The following is an 18729-nucleotide window of genomic DNA, read 5'->3' as shown; positions in this document are numbered from 1 at the left end:
GCCGCCACTTTTGGTGGCCGCGCATGAGAAGCGACATTGAGGAATATGTCCACGCATGTACAGTCTGTGCTACACAGAAGTCAGGGAACCAAGCCCCGGCAGGCCTGCTTCACCCCCTGCCGGTCCCATATCGACCATGGTCCCACATTTCGATGGATTTCATCACAGGCCTACCACCTTCTGATGGCAACACTGTGATTTTTGTAATCGTGGACCGGTTCTCTAAAGCTGCCCACTTTGTCCCTTTACCTAAGCTGCCTTCAGCGAAGGAAACCGCCGATGTGGTGGTCCGGGAGGTGGTGCGTTACCATGGCATCCCAAGTGACATTGTCTCTGATAGAGGCCCCCAATTCATGTCCAAGTATTGGTGTGCATTTTGGTCCTTGTTTGAAACATCTGTCAGTCTTTCTTCAGGCTATCATCCCGAGAGTAATGGACAGACGGAACGTGTGAACCAGGAACTGGAGAAATACTTGCGCTGTATGGTCTCATCCAATCCGGGTGCCTGGAGTCGGAAGCTGGTGTGGGCTGAAATCGCCCACAACCAACTGAGTGGGTCATCCACCGGTATGTCCCCTTTTGAGGTTCAGTATGGATTTGTCCCACCGTTTTTTCCCTCTCAACAGTCCGAGTCTGCGGTCCCCTCTGCGGATGCTGCTGTGGCCAGGTGCCGCCAGGCCTGGAAAAAGGCCCGTGCTGCGCTTACGCGCACCACCGAACGCCATCGAATCCAGGCCAATCGCAGGAGACGGCCTACCCCGACGTTCCGCCCTGGACAGAAAGTGTGGCTCTCCACCAAGAACCTGCCTCTGCGCACAGCCACCAAGTTCACTCCCCGGTTCATCGGCCCGTTTCCTGTGGAGAGGAGGGTTAACCCGGTGGCTTACAAACTCAAACTTCCTAGGACTCTCCGGGTGAGACCGGTGTTCCATGTCTCCTTGTTGAAACCTCTATTCTCCTCACCCTTGTCCAGGCCTGCCCCGCTGCCGCCCCCTCCGCGGGTCATCGCTGGTGGCCCGGTCTACACCGTCCGGAGGCTGCTGGATTCCCGGCGGTGGGGGCGGGGCCTCCAGTACCTGATAGACTGGGAGGGCTACGGCCCGGAGGAGCGCTCATGGGTGCCCTCCCGGCACGTCCTGGATCCTGGCCTCATCCGCGCCTTTCACCGCGCCCACCCTCTCAAACCTGGCCCACCTGGAGGTGGTCGTCGGGAGGGGGGCACTGTCAGCACTGCGCCATAGTGTCCCAAGATGTCCAGCAGATGGCGGCAGTATGCACCGTACTTGGATTTTGTGGACTGATTTGGGCTTGGCTCACCCTAAGTGGGTTCACCTGTTTGGTTGCTGATTGCATGCACCTGTATTTAAGAGGTGTCTGTGTTTTGCCATGCATTCGAGCCTCATATGTTTCTAGGAGACTCCTGTACCTTTGTTACCCTTTGTGGGACCTTCTTTTGGATTAAAGCAAGTTTGTTTTTGGCTCCTATGCTCAGCGTCCTGTACTTAAACTCAGTACTCTTAAGTCAGCATCGTGACAAAGCATGAAGATTAATTAACTATTCAATTGCATTACAGCCATTTAGCAGACACTTTTTTTCCAAAACAACTTACAAATAATACAAATAAACAAATAATTGCATGTAGCCCACCCATGTTGTCCACTCTAAGTACCCGTTTCCTCCCTCAAGTAGATGCTTCAGAGCCCCCCAATCCAAAGTTACAGAGTCTACAAACTAAAATACCAATGGACCTTGACACGTACCAACACAATCATTTTCATAGATCTTATAAGCGCTTTAAAAGTAGGCCAATTTTATTAGACCAATACCATTAGTTTCAGATATTTTTGAAAGCTATTGGAGCAGAGCACATACAAGCTTTCTTTCCTAGTTCAGTCCTTGCACTGGGTAGTATGCGATGGCAGTCTGTGTATGTACTGTCGATATTGTGTGTGTGTGTGTGTGTTTATGTGTGTGAGTGTGGGTGTGGGTGTGTGTCACATTTTAGACGCACAATAAAATATGAAAGCTGTCATTCTTCCATCTCAGTAACAAGGCCCTGTTTCCACCCATTCCTCTCTGTCTCTGATGCTGAATGACTCATACCTGACATTACTGTCATTTACCAGATGCTTTTATCCAAAGCGACTTGCAATAATTGCATTTAACGTAAGTAGTCAGTGTACTACTACTCGCCAGAACTCACACTTGCATCTCCCCTCTAATCTTCTAATCTAATCTTCTAATGTAATGATTTTGGAGCCGGCAGCAACATTTCACTGTGACTGTACACCGTACATTATAGGGGACAAATAAAAAACTAAAAAGCATAAGCTAGTGCTAAAACAAAAGTGCAAGGGTAGCAAAATAAAGTACAGTAGGCGCATAAGAGGAAGGATCCTGGTAGTACTTCTGGAAGAGGTGAGTATTGAGAGAGATGTGTTCATCTCCTCTACTCTGGCCTATTACAGAGCTCCTCCGACGTCTCCCTGCACATCTGCCCAACAGACGACCGCAACACATACACAACTTTGCTCTCACACAAGTCTCTCCACATACTCCCCCTCTGGCCATCACATTTCCACCCCAGTGGAAATCCTGGACTATTAGGGTGATGTGACGGCCTGGAGAGACTTGTTGTGTGGTAACCCCAGTTACCTTTTCATCAAGGTCCTGCTCCTCACCCACAACAAGCCCCCCCAGGTCTCTGTCCATCTGAGCTCCTCTGACTCTGGCTGGCCTCCTCACTGTCCCCCAAGACCAGACTGTGCATCATGGCTGACTGAGCTCTCTCTTCTCCTCTCCTTGTCTATGTGACGTTCTGCCCCACAATATCAGAGCTGACAGTGTTGACTCTCAAGTCCTTGTTGCAAGCCCGCCTGTCACAATTTGAATGTAATATCCCTGTTGAAAGCCTGCCTGTCACAATTTGAATGTAATACCCCGTGACTCTCCTCATGTTGTTTAATGTCACTTCTTAGCTGCTTCTCTGTCACTTGTCTTGTCTTAAAGAGTCTTTGAGAAGGCGCTTTACAAATAACGTATCACAGGCCTGTCATCTACTTTACAATATCAACCAATATGAACGTCTGCTCACAGCTCGTGCGATGAGTTGGAGAGTGTAAGAACATGTTCAACAGTGTGCTGCGGACCTCTGTTCAGGCACCATTGTGTTGTCAATGGGGGTAGTGAAGATTTCACAGTCATATTTGGTATTACGGTAGCTTACAGTCTAATTGAACTAGCAAATTATCCATTAGGGGTTCAAATCCAGGGTTTCTGTGTACTTTTTCGAACACAGATCCCAGTCTGACGACATCGCAGAGGCAGAGAACAGAGATTGGATCTATACCTTTGCAAAGGAATATAAAACCAGCCTTGGTGAGACATAATGAGAAGAGGAAACCAGAGGAGAATGGAATGAGACAGCTCTGAATAACAATTCTGACTCAGAACAGGTCGAGCGTCTATTACATTAGTAATAGTTCTGCCTGACATACAAATTTCAAATTTTCAAATTACAGGTTTTAATGGTCAAACCCACAATGTGCCTCCGTATAACAGCACTCCCTCCCATGTGATAATGCAATCTACAAAAATTTACAAAATAGGCAATAAACATAGTAAAAGAACAAGACAGGACAATGGAAAATATAATAACAATGTGATATACAATAAACAATACAATCTACAAAAATGTGCAAACTAGACAGTGTCAGTGGGACTCTCGTGCCTTATTGATGAGGTCATTTGCAGAAAGAATCTGTATTTGTGGCTAGAGGTTTTGGTCCTAATGGACCACCTCCGGACGAAGGGGAGTGGATCAGTTTGTGACCAGGGTGGGAGGGGTCGGACACAACTGCCTGCGTCAGGGTCCCGGAGGTATGTAAGGTTGCATCCAATCACCCTCTCAGCAGAGCGGATGACACGCTGCAGTCTGGACTTGACCAGATGGTGATGGAGGAGGTGAGGATGGATTCGATAAAGCTGATGTTCAGCTTCCACTTGAGGTCCCGGGAGATGATGTTGCCCAAGAAGCGGAAGTCCACGGTTTACAGACTTCATATACAGGGAGAAGAGTAAAGGATGCAGCCGATCTATATACAATGACCAGGTCATTTAAGCAAGTTTTAAGCTGGTACCTTGCTCAAGGGCACAATGGCAGGCAAGAGTTGTCAAGTGACCGGGCCCAGTCTTGAACCAGCAACCTTTCAGTCAATAATCAGATGCTTTAACCACTGGGCTACCTATCACTGGTCTTTGATGCCTGTTCCACAAATCCTAGCATCTAAACTCGTCATAATTCAAATTCCATATGTGAGTTAACAAACAGAGACAAGCCAATGAACTACACTGTCAATAACTCTATTTAGACAACTGAAAACAAATAGTCAGGGAATTAAGGGAATGAAGCATTACTGCCACCTGCTGGCTGATCCCAGTAGTATTGTCAGATCTAATCACCCCATCTCCATCCAAACCCACCTAATCCCATCATGTAGTGTGATCAAAACTACTATCCTTTGTTGACAGTTTATTTGTATATTCATGATATATTCAAATTAGAATTTTCCAAATTTACACTTGAGAGAAAATAAGCAACCCACACATTTATTCATGAATATGTATTAACATATTATACTGCGCTATTGAAACTGTGACCCTCTTGAAACAAAAGGAGTGCACATTTAAAGGAATAGTTTAATATTTAGAAGCCCTGTTCATTTACGATCATATACAACAGTCCATATATATGCCCATAGAGATACATTATATGGTTAGCAGATGGTTCTCTAGCACTAATGTCTCTAACACAGCACTAATATCTCAAAGGAGTAGTAAAGGGAAAATGCATGTTTAGCCCTGTTTCAAGGTTACTTATGATCCTATACAATTGTTCAGATAAAAACGTTGACAAAACTAGCACTTTTGAGAAAGTCTGATAATTGCTCTACCACCGTTTTGGTCATACAATGGATGTGGGTGGGCTTTCAAAAACATGTTAAAATCTCGATTTCAAAGACAAGAAGCTCACCGAAGGGGTAATTGGTGTCCGTTGGTGTTCTGATATCAAATTCGCCGCAAAGTATGAATCCTGTAGGGTTTTATTGATCATTTTATGAAATCCATTGACTTGTATTGAAGCACATGTACACATGACTTGTACATGTGTAGATCAATCCGCAGAGGGGATTCAGGAAGCAGAACTACTTACGGTAGCTATTGTTATTGTTTATGTTGCTAGGCTACCTAGTTTGCGGAAGTTTACACACGTATGTGCTGCGACTAAATAGTTCTATGCTAAATATTTAAAAAAGCCTTTCCAGATTAACTAGAATCTTACTTTATGGCGAATTATATGTCAGAACGCCAACAAACACCTCGGTGAGTTTCTTGTCTTTGAAATTGAGAGTTTAACATGTTTTTTTTAATGATTTTTCACGGTGCCCACCCACATCCATTGTATGACCAAAACGGTGGTAGAGCAATTATCAGACTTTCTCAAAAGTGCTAGTTTTGTCACCGTTTTGATCTGAACCATTGTATATGATCATAAGTAACCTTAAAACAAGGCTAAAGATGCATTTTCCCTTTACTACTCTTTTAAAGTCGCACTGAAATGAAAAAAGCATTCTGACCCATTTTGGTTCACATAATTGGTCATAGTGTTCACCTATTCAACGATGTATGCCAAAAAATTTACAAAAATTCTACTTTTGTTGTAATCTTATATCAAAGTATATAATTTCTTACTTCCTGGAAAACGGTAGGTCACGGACGACATCCACCCGTCAATCAACGCTATCCTTCTATCGAATCTGTCTAAAGTTCTTAAAACCCGTCCACTTGTCAATGTTCCAATCAAATTCCTCTAAACATATGTCCCACCCTCATAGCTTGTTTGCGTCGGAAATACATCAAACTACGGAAGTTAGATGATCTCAAACGTCCGTTTCAGTGCGTCAAAATATTTGTGGACCATTGTATATGATTGCAAATAACCTTAAAACAGAGCTTATAATGCTAAACACCAAACTCCTTTAATGTAAATTTCAATTAGACCTCATTAGCATTTTTTATCCTGACCATATTATTATCCATACGCTATCATTCAAGCAGCATTTCCTATAACAGACCCAAACTTCAGGTAGGTCATCAGATTACTCTATGGCTCAGTTTTGGACAGAGATGACTATTCTATTGATCTGGTGGCTCATGAAACGATGAGTACAGCTTTCAGGATCCAAAGGTGTCAACCACTGTCCAGACAAAAACACATGGTCAAAATAGGTTGTCAATATGTTTTATTAAATTAGATTTCCCCCATATTTGATTCATTCTCTGGTCTTTGCAGATTAGTGTACAAAAAAGATCTGCAGTCTGACATAAAACTGGCTTTCTATTAGTCAAATTCTTACTAGCTTCAAGCATCCCTACAGCACCTGTGTTTCAACAGTCATTGGTCACCAACCCGCGCCCACCCACCAACCCACCAAACCACACTCCCCAATCCCTAACAAGGGTAACACCAATTCAACCCCCATTAAAAGCTCATGCTTACAAATCTTAAAAAGTCAAGTATAAATTGCAAGTATCTCAATACAATATTTTATTATCCCCCCTCCCCCTTCTGTCATAGAAAAAACAATGTCGTTGTTCAATATGATCAGCATGTTCCTCGTCTGAGCTGGAAGATATCAGCAGAACTGGAACAGAGAGGGAACACAAAGGAATATCAGTACATCAGGACCATTAACAGTATATCAGTAAATCTGGACCCTATCAGCACATCTGGACCCTATCAGTACAGCAGGAGCATTAACAGTATATCACTACATCAGAACCATTAACTGTATATCACTACATCTGTACCATATCATTACATCTAGGCCATATCCGTACATCAGGACCATTAACGGTATATCAGTAGATCTGGGCCATATCAGTACATCAGGACCATTAACAGGACATCGGTGAAATGTTCTCAGGTCCTAACCAGTCCAGACATGACATGTACGACAGGTCTGATACAAAGAGACATGGAAATGTAACGTATGCCGTTTTTCCATTGATCAGCACAGTAATGGCCAGCATTTGGATTGGACCTGCATTGTACTGGCCCGTAATGCTTCTCCATTACACAACAGACCTAGGACGTATAGTCACCTGACCTCTAACCCTTGACCAATAGTCACCAAACACTATGCAGCACAAGGGAGGGATGAAGCTATCCTGTACTTTTTTGTTAAGCGGAACAAGTTGTGAAATGATTTTGGGACTAATATCTGTAGGTTTTATATCCTGCCAGTCTCATAATAGAATTATATTTTTTATTTCCCTCACTCCTAGCGTGGAAAATGTCTGCCAGCCGTGATGCAAATTTTCACCATGTTGAACACTGACATGCTAAAAACGTTAGCGATCTGAACAGTATCACACATGGCCAACATGATCTTGCATTGTGTTATGTAACGGCACCATAGGATTCCCAGTTTGAATTTGTTTACTGTGATAATAGACAAACAGTGCGATCATTGAACTGATGAAATGATGATACTAGAAATAAGATGTTGGCAGTGAAGCTGAATCAGGAAGTGCCGTAACGTCAACGTTCCTCTGGACAGAAGAGAAAAACAAACCCGGCTGAAAACTACGCAAACAGGCTTTATTTCGATAAACTGACCGCATATTTGAAATCAATCTACATGGTTACTGTCTCGCCTGTAAAAAGTCAATAAGGTGATATATAAACAGCTGTAGAGCCCAAATCCCTGTTGGTACACAGGATTACGTTTTTGGTGATGATTTCATTGACCAATCAACGGTCTGCAGTGTCGCTCTCAGGCCGGTGAGAAGCTTTCGTACCTACAGTAGAGGTCTTCACGGGTCGGGTAAATCCGAGAGGACCCGAACCGGACCCAAGACCCATACGAGTCCGGGTCCACATTTCCACGCTTTTATTATGGTAAATTGGGTTCGGGTGGATCCGATTCTATTACCTCGGGTCTGTTTATCATTATGCGTAATACCCATGAGAAACGCATGACGCGAATTCAGTGAGACCGCGGGCGCAACGCGAGCGGAGACACAGCAGCCACCACCAGTAGCCTACAGTACCTTGTGAAAAATAAGCTGAAAGAAAATGAATATAAAGAGGTCAAACCTAGCGGCAGCTTTGTGTAGCCTTATTTATTTACGGCCGTTTCATTTCCATGCTGCCACATAACAGCCTCACAAAACAGCGATTGATCCTGTCGAGATTGAGAGGATAAATCGCAATTCCATCCAACTGTGATGCAACAGCATGCAAGCCAACAGCCGTGACAGCCTAAGCGATTATGCTACTGCTACTTGCTACTGCTTGTCGGATCCGTAAAATACCCGATCCGACTCGGGTCTTGGGTCTCTGTCCTACTCCTACTCTCGGACAAAATCCGGTCCGGTATACATATTTTAAAAAATGATTGGATTTAGTCGGATCTCGGAACGAATGTCTCGGGTCCATCTCGGTTTCGGGTCTACATTTTAGACCCGAGAAGACCTCTAACCTACAGTACCCCTGAGCAGGAGCTAAAATGGGCATGGGTACCGCGGCTCGGTGCAGTTCGGTTGACAGTGGAGAAAGCACCCAAAAAAAGCGTGAGCTCGGATTCCGGTACGGTATGGTACGATAGTGGAGAAGCAGCGATGGACCCCATAACCAGGGGGAAAGCCTCACCTTCCAGCGGTTCCCACACTCGTTACACAGCACGAAGGTCGTCATGGGCTCGTCAGCGCTGCGGGTCTGCACCTATACGCACACACACGCACGCACACACACACGTGGCCATGGTCAAGCGCGTTTACCATACATTACCTGTACATTACAGTCATTTAGCAGACTCTTTTATCCAAAGTGACCTACAATAATTGCATTTAATGTAGGTAGTCAGTGAGTGTACTACTCCTCGCCAGAACTCACAGGTGCATTTCCTGTATAAACAAGTGACGTTTACCAGGCTATAAATGATTGCAGTCTTGGGGTAGGCTTTAGACTAGTGTTTACCTGGTTGTAGGTGCAGTTCTTTTTCCTGCACTTGTCGCACTGCAGCAGGTCGGTACTGGTGCCGCCGGTTTTGGCCATCTGGTGTTCCCTAATGGCCTCCTGGGTCATAACATTCCTCAGCTGCTTCAGCTCGTCACTGGCCATCTCCTGCACAGAGAGAGGGACAGAGGGGGAAAGACAGGCACGGAGAAAAGAATTAGACATACCGTTTGACGAAACAGAGCACTCCACAGATGCTACATCACCAAATCAACAGAATTGCACTGGGAAAACGGCCAAAATACTCTTGACAGTTTGTTGGCTCCAAAAATGACTGATACTGCCATTCTAGGAATAGAAAGATTCAAGAGTAAAACTATGAATGAAAAGTCACATTGGGAGTCATGACATACTGTAACAGTCACGAAGGATGCGCGCTCGCTGGTAAAGGTAATGTTGAGAGTTGTAAAGTGAAAGTAAAACTTATGTGAGGTGCAACAAGTGCTAGTCTCACTGGGATCGAACACTGGTCACTGGCTCCAAAGAGGAGCACATTGTACAACCACAAATCCTCCCCAGCCAACCTCCTTTCATTTCACTCGACCCGCCAAATGTCCCCCTACAGGGATGATTAAAGTTCATATCTATCTATATAGACTATAACCTACTGCCACATGAGGCGCTAGCTCAATCAAACTTTGTACTAGTCATTTTGGAAGACTCAAAACTTTCAGACTCTTTTGTCATTTTCCCCATGTGATCAATTTCTCCAAACACTGGTACAAAGATCTTCCTGCTTCAAACCTCCAGTGTAACATGGAGGTGTGAAGTTGATAATGGCCTGGCCTCTATCTCAGAGGTCAGTCAGGGTGAGTTGGTGGAGGTGAAAATTGCCTCTATCTTGGAGTTCAGGGTGAGTTGTGGAGGGGTAATATTAACTCTACCTCCGCCGTCATGGTGGCGAAGCGGCTGAGCTCGATGCCCCCCGCCAGCACGTTCCTGCGCAGATTGGGGTTCTTGGGGTCCTTCAAGTTGCTGATCCGGCTCCGGACCCGGTTCTTATACTTCATATCAGTGGCTCTGATCTCCTGGTAGATATGTGCAGCGTAGTTAAGGAAGCTCTGGTCCACCCCTGACTGAAATATCTCACAGTGAGAACCAGAGTGTATATGTCACAGTGTATATGTAACCGAGTGAAACTGGGTTCTCGTGACTCCTCGAGTAGGTAGCAAGTTGTTGGTTAAACTCACTCCCCAGTATAAATACCGTTCACCCAAGTGAATGAAGAGCTAGCTTTTCATTGGTGCCGCTGGTTAAATCAGTGTCTGTTACGTGGGAGACCAGGGTTCAATTCCCACCCAGGGCATGCCCCCGAAACGTATGGGTTACATATATACTGTGTGCACACCATTTTGTATTTTGCACCTACATAATTCCTACATAATTTACCCAGTAGTAGACAGTTTGGTATAGCCAACACAGCGCAAATCAAACACGAGGCTTGAAAATAGCAGTGTGTTAAAGGATATAGTCTTCCATCTCTGATGCCATGGCGTCACAGTTCGTCCCAAACTCTTTGTAGTTATCTAATGAAATAAAGAGACAATTTCTTCAGTCATCATCCAAACAGAGATTGATAATCCAAGCATCTTTGATCTCTGTGCGTGCCTATTGGAGGATGCAGTCCTTCACAAACAGACACTGTATCTGTGAGTGTGAGTCTACAGGCGGCGACGGTCCCAGTTACAGTATGTTCCTGGTATCTATCTACTGTACCCACCATCTGTGCGCAGAGCAGCGGCCAGCATCTCGATGCACTTGTCCCGGATGGAGTCCCCGGTGGCCAGGCGGGGGGACAGGGGACCCCCCCCTGCTGAGCTGAAGGAGGGTGACATGGGGCTGGTCGGGGTGGTGGGACTTTTAGGGGTGTCGGGTTTCACTCTCCTGTGGCACCAGACACAAACCAGAGATCATAGTACTGTATGTGTACTCACATTATATCATGTAACATTTCAATTCTGGTCTCAATTGAATTCACAGTACAAAAATCCATCATGACATTGGCAGTGCACTGTTCACTAAGACGGTGAGTTTGAATCTTGGACGTGGGAGGCAAGGGGGATGTGGGGGTGGCATGGAGGACTCGGTAGGTTTATCTTTAGCTAGTCTTGTTTTGCCGTATCTGTTTTGTGTGTTGTTTGTTTCCATCGAGGACCACTTTGGAAATAAGTGTTTTTAGCAATGCTTTTAAGTGCCATCCTCTGGGATTTTCTTGGTATCATATTCCTTTGAGATGTTGTGATTTTAAATTCCGAATAAAAATCGAATCAAATCGAATCAAGCGAGCGTAGTTCTATCAGCAGCACAGTCCATTCAGAGTGCAAATAGATGTTTGTGGGGCAGTGTTTCCCCCCGTTATAGCTGTACCGTTCAGTGCTGTCTGTGGAGGGCTTCCTCTGCAGAGGGCCTGGGTGAGAGGGCTTGGAACCGTGAGATTCCCTCCTGAAATAAAGATTCACAAAGATTCCACAGAGGAAACAGAACTGCCTTGAGGTGGTCCACAAATAGTAAAAAAAAAAGAGGATTCCTTCCTCCTTCCTCTTACCCCTCTCCAGAGAGCTTCTTAGATGGGGGTGAACCGTCTTTCTTGAAATCAGTGGACTCCTTCCTGAAAAGAGAAGATATCAGAATCAGGATTTGTTTTATTGCCGTGCGGTTTTTCAATGTACTAGGAATTTGCTTTCGGTCGTGGAGCATAACATGGAGACAACATTGGACAGGGTGCAGGGACGAGACAGGACAGTGCAAAGGCAGGACAGTGCAGATATCCCAAATATAGTTAGTTAGTATGTACTGTAGTCTGACCACGATACAGTGCACTAAACTTCATGCCAAGGCAGAATGTGACATGTGTCATCATGTGTCTGATTTGTATGTAGTTATATGCCATCTATATAGTGTATTAATATACCTTATGTCCACGGTGTATCCGAGTTGTGTTTATAGATAGATCTGTCTAAAGTATTTACAGTATGTCTAGTGTTCATCTCCATAATGTATCATATCCTCTCCATAGTGTACACACTGTCTATTATATATTGTCTGTCTAATATGCTGCTTTTAATTTTTTGGTTTAGGCTACTGTATACAGTATAATGTTAGTTCTGCTGTTTTCGGAAATCCTTTACCTGTTTGTATGGGTAGCTCATATACTGTTTTATATGCTGCAAGTGCTTTTCGATCTGTTGTTATTACTTACAGTAAATAAAAAATAAAACACATCTGTTGTCCTTTACTACAAGCATTAGCATTAGCATTAGCATAACATATAGCATGGGGCAGGGGGCGGGTTGCAGAGCTGCATGCCACAAACGTGCCGAGTAAGGACCACTAGCTACGAATTTGGTCACGCCAGTGAGCCAGTGGCGAACCGCTCGGTGGCCGCTGATTAACAGATGAGCAAAAACGATGCAGAGTTGCCGTGGCACCCGCTGGAGGGCCGCCGAATTGGGGCCACTGGCTGCGCACCCATGATCTACTAGCCGGGTACCTGTCTGATTTGGATTCACTTGAATGGCGTTTGGCAGGGCTGACAGGCTTGGAGTCGGTGGAGTCTTTCCTATAAAGATAGAGAGATGAACTGAAGGTTAAAAGAGACACTGGGATCTGTCGGTCCGAGTTAGGGGTCACTGGTGTGCAGCGTGTCTGTGCTCTTGCAGACCTGTCTTTGTCTTTCTTGCCATCCACACTCAACTTTTTAGGTAGTCTTGGCTTGGAATCAGACGAGTCTTTTCTAAAAACAGGAAAAATCGGTTTGCAACTCTATCCACCACTTAAAATGCGTGTGTAATTTATGCGCACGTCAGCTCCTGAAAGAGGGCATCAGTGGTGAACAGTGATATGGGACACATGTTGCCCTACGAGAAGTGGTTCAGCATAGTCCTTTAAACCCTGTGGTCTAACAAACTACATTAAACAACCCCATTTTAGCATGAGATGTTTCACCAACATGCAGTGATGTATCTGGGAATCTGCATGCATTCCTCACTCCAGCTTGCCAACCTTTCTTTCTTAGCTTCCACAGATGGTCTTTTGGGCACTTCACTATCCGATGAGTCTTTTCTGCAAAAAGAGGAGAATGTATAAGTACTCCCAGCCTGGAGTAACTCATGTTTTATTCAGTCTGTTCTCACGAGGCCTCTCGGTCCCCTAGTGTGAATGAGACATCAGCCTTCATTAGTCCCACACCTGTGGCGTTTCACATGGTCTGACGTCTTCTTCAGAGACAGAGGTTTGGAATCTGACATCTCCTTTCTGGGTGGTAAACAGCAAAATGTGGTTTGACGTTTGAATACTTCAAAATCCTTGAGTCAAAATATATTCCAAAAACAAGCATCTTTGAGACTCTTGCAGAACAGCCATGCAGCACGCAATGAGGGCGTATGACCCCTGACCTTTCTTTCTTCCCGTCCACTGACGGGCGCTTCACGAGGGGCGGGGGGTGGAGGTGGAAAGGGAGAGGAGGAAGCGGAGCGTTGGGGTCCGGAGGCTCTTTTCTGGATGCAAAATATTCGTTTACACTTATGTAGCAATCAATACGTTCAGCTCAGTGCCATAGGAACGCACTAGCATCTTGTACTTTGCTGTACCAAGCCCAACAAAGTGAGCTAAGGTCTGCACATGACCCCAACCAACGCCAACTGACTCCCAACACCCAAGGTTCTAAAGTTGGCAGTTGTTGTTAGAATGTTGGAAGTTTAAAATTCAAAAAAATCCATCCAACTGACGCCAACAGTCACCAACAAACATGGCACAGCAACCCAACGCTGGTGTTGGTTGGGGCAGTGTGTAGACACCTTTAGACCAAAGTGATCACATTATCATGACAGTCACTGACTAAGCAGTAAATAGTATCAGAAGACAAGCCGGTGCTGACCTCTCCTTCTTGACCTCTAGCGCAGAGGGCTTAGGCGGGGGATGGAGATGAAGTGGAAGAGGAGCAAACGGGGCGTTTGGGTCCGGAGGTTTTTTCCTGAGTGGAAAACCACAACACTTCTCTTTTTTCGGTGTGCAGCTGGAAGGGTTTCCGTCGAAACAGGGGAACAGGAAACAGTGAGGTTGATAGATTTTTAACTGCGGTATTACCCCTTGGCTCCACTGCGTCAGCGTCAACCATCAGGGTCAACATTCCACCGTCAACAAACAAGAAATGAACCTCAGGAATTGTCTAACGTCGTTCGCTGGCGTCGAACGCCAAGCAACAGCTGCAGCGAAGTGGCTGTCATTAATTACAATGGATTAATTTCCTCAGTGTCTGATGGTTGACGCGGGCGCTGACGGGCCCAGTAGAGCCAAGCCGTTATGTGTGTAACATAATACAACAAAGTCTAATAAAAACATGACACCACTGTAGGGTGATATGCCCTGTCTAATCTCTGAGATTAATTGATACACACTTCCCCACGAGACCACACAATACACAAACACTCCTTGTCTTCACCGTTAGACCACGCAATGCACAGACACTCCTTATCCCCGAACACGGCATTTCCTCTAACCTGTCTTTCTTCACCTCCAGGGAGGGCCGTCTGGGCGGAGGAGAGGAAGACTTAAGAGGAGGACGAGGAGGAGGACGAGAGGAGGACAGAGAGTCGGCTGAATCCCTCCTAGACAGACATCAGAGTACTTCAGATGAAAACGACATGCTTCCCAACGCCGCTACGACGAAAAAGCAAACCAAGATCTTTGGCGAGACACACATTCGCCTGAGCAGACCACACCATGCACCATGCACCAGAGGACAGCTGGCTAGGGTTGTTCCGCCATGTTTCCATACTGTAACGATTAAGTCGGTGAGGTATCCGTGTTATAATGCAGTCCAGTCTCAACACTCACAGATCGGTGGCCCCTAACTTTAAGGTGAAACTAGTGCCATCGGTCACATGCAGGGACACCCGAAACGCACACGGTCGCTGACCTCTCCCTCTTCACCTCCGCAGGAAGTCGTTTGAGAGGAGGGGGCAGGCGCTGAGGACGAGGAGGAGAGGGGTACCGGGTAGGATACAGGATGTTTCCGTCCAACACACTTCTCCTGCAGGGAACACAAGACATCTTTTGGAATCCCGGTCTTGGTTCTCCCGGCGTGCGCATGCATACAGAATCGACCGCGACCACCGTCACGTCTCACCTCTCAAATACCCATCTGTGGTTGTCTGCGGGTCTCTCTTTAGGGGGTTCACACACTGGTCTTTCCTTTCGGTGTTCCTCTGTGTGTCTCTCCCTCCTGGCTTCCTCTGTGTAGCTCTCTTTTCTGGGTTCTTCTGGGCATCTCTCCTTTTTGGGTTCATGTAATTGCCCCAGAAAATCTTTTTGGGGTTCGTGTTTGTGTCTTTCATTAAGATGGTCTTGCACGTGTCTCTCTTTTCTGGGCTCCTCGGCAGGCCTCTGCTTCCTGGGTTCATCTAGGTTTAGGTGTTTTTTGTGCTCTTCGGTTTGTCTCTCTTTTCTGGTTTCTTGTGGATGTTTATCCATTTTAGCTACGTGTAGGTGTCTATCATATTGGGGCTCATCGGTAGGTCTCCCCTGCTTCTGTTCGGCAGCTTGCTTGTCTTTCTTCTGTTCATCATCACGTTTTTCTTTTCTTTGTTTGTCAAAGGTTTTTTTTTCAGGATCCGAGTCAGTTCTTGTTTCGACTTCTGGTCTCCTGCTGTGACAGTAACAGAGAAGAGCATGTCTGGCCACAAACGTCATCATGGATCCCTTTCCTGTTTTCAGCCTGGTCTTCATGCAGACACCAGAAATCACTCATCTTTGAACTTTCACTTCACATTGTGCAGCTTTCATTCCTTCCATATGGGGCTGTGTGTGTGTGTGTATGTGTGTGTGTGTGTGTGTGTGTGCGTGTGTGTGTGTGTGTGTGTATGTGAGTGTGTGTGTGTGTGTGTGTGCGTGTGTGTGCATGCGTGTCTACCTACCTCGTCTCTCTCTCAGAGGGGGAGTGGACTGGGGACCCAATGGTTTTGCTGCTCTCTACCCCATTCTTAATTTCACTGGGACTCTCAGTGTCTGTAGAATATACAAAAACCATCTGTCTTTAATACTTGACACAACCGCAAATACTGCATCAAAATACTGATAGAGATAGATAGATAGATAGATAGATAGATAGGTAGATAGATACCCAGCAGTCTTTTCCAGTCCTTGATGAGTATCTTCGCCAGAGCAACAACCTCGTCATCAGTACAGTGCTTCCTGATTCCATTCACAGACATGCCAATCCTTGTCTCCTACAAGTTAACATTCATTACATTTGATTAAGCAAACAAGAGTTCACTAGTTATTTGAAATAAAAATCATTAATTCTCTCCTTGGCGAGTAGGCCTACCTCAGTGCATTATAGTCTGAGAGTGAAGTATAGTAAGAACGGTTTGATTGTTGAGAGATAGTGGAGCACAGTAAGTTTGCTTTACTACTGTAACCGACACAAAAGTGTAAGAAAGATTGATGCGTTGCAAACCTTATCCCTCTAAAGAAGTGGCTGAGGGTCTTTACCTGCAGAAGTTTGAGCGTCATATTAAAGCTCTTCAGCTCCTTCAACAGGTCCAGGGCCCCCTCCTGTGGATGCAAGACCATGGCCATGTAGCAGTCTCAGAGAACAGAATGACTGATCTTTTGAGTTGTCACCTCACTTGTATATCGTATTGAATGATGAACTGGGCTGATTGAATCCTGGAAATGGACTGTGAGACAGGCTATGTAATTACAGATGATTGGGATAAGAATGTAACAGTGTGTACCAAACAGATTAGCATTGTAAATTGTAAAATTGTAATAACAGTGCAATAAGCATGACTACCTGAAGCACTTTGTAACCCTGTTTTGAAAAGTGCTATAAAAATAAAGTGAATAATTATTATGACTATGATCATGGTTATTATTATTATAGTTATTATTAGTATTATTATTAGTAGTAGTATTATTGTTATTATTATTATCGATGGTATTAATAATAGTATTTATTATTAATATGATTATTGTTTAATATTAGTATTATCACATGATCGACCTACTTGTGATTTTGCCTGTTATCATGTACTATGAGTAATAAGCTTTAGCTTAGTAACTGTGGGTGACTGGACTGATAGAATGACATGAACTACCAAAAACAAACACACCACCAATGTCACGACATCGCGCTGTTTACTTTCGGTTCCATGCATGAAATCGCATAGGCTAATAATAACAGACAGAATTGGCGCCCAAAGTGCCCTAAACTATGCGCATTGCACTGACGTGTGTTATAATAGCCTACGTTGTGGCCTAGGCTACTCCAGAACAAGTTTGCACTGCAAACAAAACCAATCCTCAGCCAAACACCTGTTCAGCATTTGCCACACACTCGGCTGTTCATGTCGGAACGGTGTGGGACTCTTTCTAAACAAAACCTCACAAGGTTTCAGGCAATATTATTACAAGGCAATTTGTACTACTTAATAACACAGCATGTAGGCTAGCCTATGAGCTACTAGAATTCCTTAATGCATACGCATACCCTACTCCGCACGAGGTGACAAAAAAACATGCGACATGAAGTGTCAAAATACAATCTCACCGTGTTATTACCAGACACCATTTTGTCCAGTTTTTTTGCAATTCGAATTAGATCCTCTTCTCGCATCATACCGGCATTTAATCAAACGCGCAACTACCGTTTTAAAATTCTAAAACATTCAAATGAAAGAAATGTAAAAAGTTTTGCTCCCTCATAGATTTGCCTTTACGCTCGGGCGGTCCGCTCAGCCGAGGGGCGTGTCCTCGGCAGCAGCAGGCCAGAAGGACAGTCGGATCGTATGACCATCTGGTCAACAGGACACATAACGACAACTAATTTTAGACGCTGCTATGATGCTACTAATATCGTCTATAAATGAAAATATCATTCAAGAGCTGCGTCTTCTCATAGAAAACACTATTTTTGATTTGCCGTCAGAGTCTATGGCACTCAGAGTCTGTGGCACAAATGGCACGCACGTTGTATGGTGACCACCAGTCTGACGGTCAGACTGGTGGTCACCATACAACGTGCGTGCCATTTGTAAGGGTTACTTAACCTATCCAGTTACGCACGCACGTACGTTTACACACACACACACGCGCGCGCGCGCGCACACACACACACACAGAGAGAGAGAGAGAGAGAGAGAGAGGATTTTAGACTATGTGACATGTATGAGTTTTATTGCGTGTCGCAGTGATACAGTAAACCTTGAAAAACTAGGTTAGTAGTTAATGTTTAATTTCCCCAAACTGAAAGGGAGCAGTAGGCTCTAACAGTTGACGTTCAAGTATAGCCTATTCGTTGCATTTACATGTTCATTCCCTGTAGCTGAAGCTAAAAGCAAGTTGAAGTCTGTGATTTATGACGCAGCAGCTGACAAGTGGAATATGGGTCCCATCGATCTATGGTCGTATACAAAGAACTACCACTTTTCCGAGTTTTGGGCTTGGACTAGGCTATAGCCTAATTGGGGATATACCGAGTAGCCACATATGTCGAGATTGACGTTGTTCTTAATTTCAGTTAACATACTTAAAAAAAGAATTATTTTTTGTGGGCATGCGCGCAAGCTGTGTTCTACACGTATGCTTTCAATGGCGCAGTTTACAGGATGTTTCTCCTCATGTAGTATTCACCAGGACCACCAGG

The 18729-nt window shown here is 44.9% G+C and overlaps 1 protein-coding gene across 8 annotated transcripts; it reads right to left on the bottom strand.

The window, feature by feature from the left end:
* Positions 1–6320: 6320 nt before the first annotated feature.
* tcea3 (transcription elongation factor A (SII), 3) lies at positions 6321–17861 on the bottom strand. Of its 8 annotated transcripts, none has more exons than XM_084441713.1 (19): positions 17635–17861; positions 16575–16637; positions 16204–16309; positions 15998–16088; positions 15211–15729; positions 15001–15114; positions 14582–14689; positions 13960–14097; positions 13086–13145; positions 12778–12816; positions 12574–12642; positions 11629–11691; positions 11451–11525; positions 10804–10967; positions 10553–10609; positions 9968–10122; positions 9045–9191; positions 8718–8789; positions 6321–6705 (listed from the first exon to the last, which is right to left on the bottom strand). In XM_084441713.1, exons 1-19 carry the CDS (start codon positions 17701–17703, stop codon positions 6697–6699), a joined length of 2118 nt encoding a protein of 705 aa, XP_084297839.1. In that variant the 5' UTR covers positions 17704–17861; the 3' UTR covers positions 6321–6696. The 8 variants fall into 8 exon arrangements, with proteins under 8 accessions (XP_084297839.1, XP_084297838.1, XP_084297840.1 ...); XM_084441712.1 differs by having other exon boundaries at positions 12745–12816; positions 17635–17860; XM_084441714.1 differs by lacking the exons at positions 15001–15114; positions 15211–15729 and having other exon boundaries at positions 6492–6705; positions 12745–12816; positions 17635–17856.
* Between the last annotated feature and the right edge of the window lie 868 nt (positions 17862–18729).

This window comes from Borostomias antarcticus, assembly GCF_949987555.1.
Source record: "Borostomias antarcticus genome assembly, chromosome: 8".
Classification (NCBI taxonomy): Eukaryota; Metazoa; Chordata; class Actinopteri; order Stomiiformes; family Stomiidae; genus Borostomias; species Borostomias antarcticus.
The sequence above is the reverse complement of the archived record's forward strand: the minus strand, read 5'-3'. Positions and strand labels throughout refer to the sequence as shown.

Excerpts from the sequence above, each read along its gene's own strand:
- tcea3 (XM_084441712.1), bottom strand. The coding sequence starts at position 17,703 with ATGATGCGAGAAGAGGATCTAATTCGAATTGCAAAAAAACTGGACAAA. Across the intron at positions 13,146-13,959 it reads CTAGAGGTCAAGAAGGAGAG|AAAAGACTCATCGGATAGTG; the intron begins GTCAGCACCGGC and ends CTCTTTTTGCAG. Across the intron at positions 11,526-11,628 it reads AAGAAGCTCTCTGGAGAGGG|GAGGGAATCTCACGGTTCCA; the intron begins GTAAGAGGAAGG and ends TCTTTATTTCAG.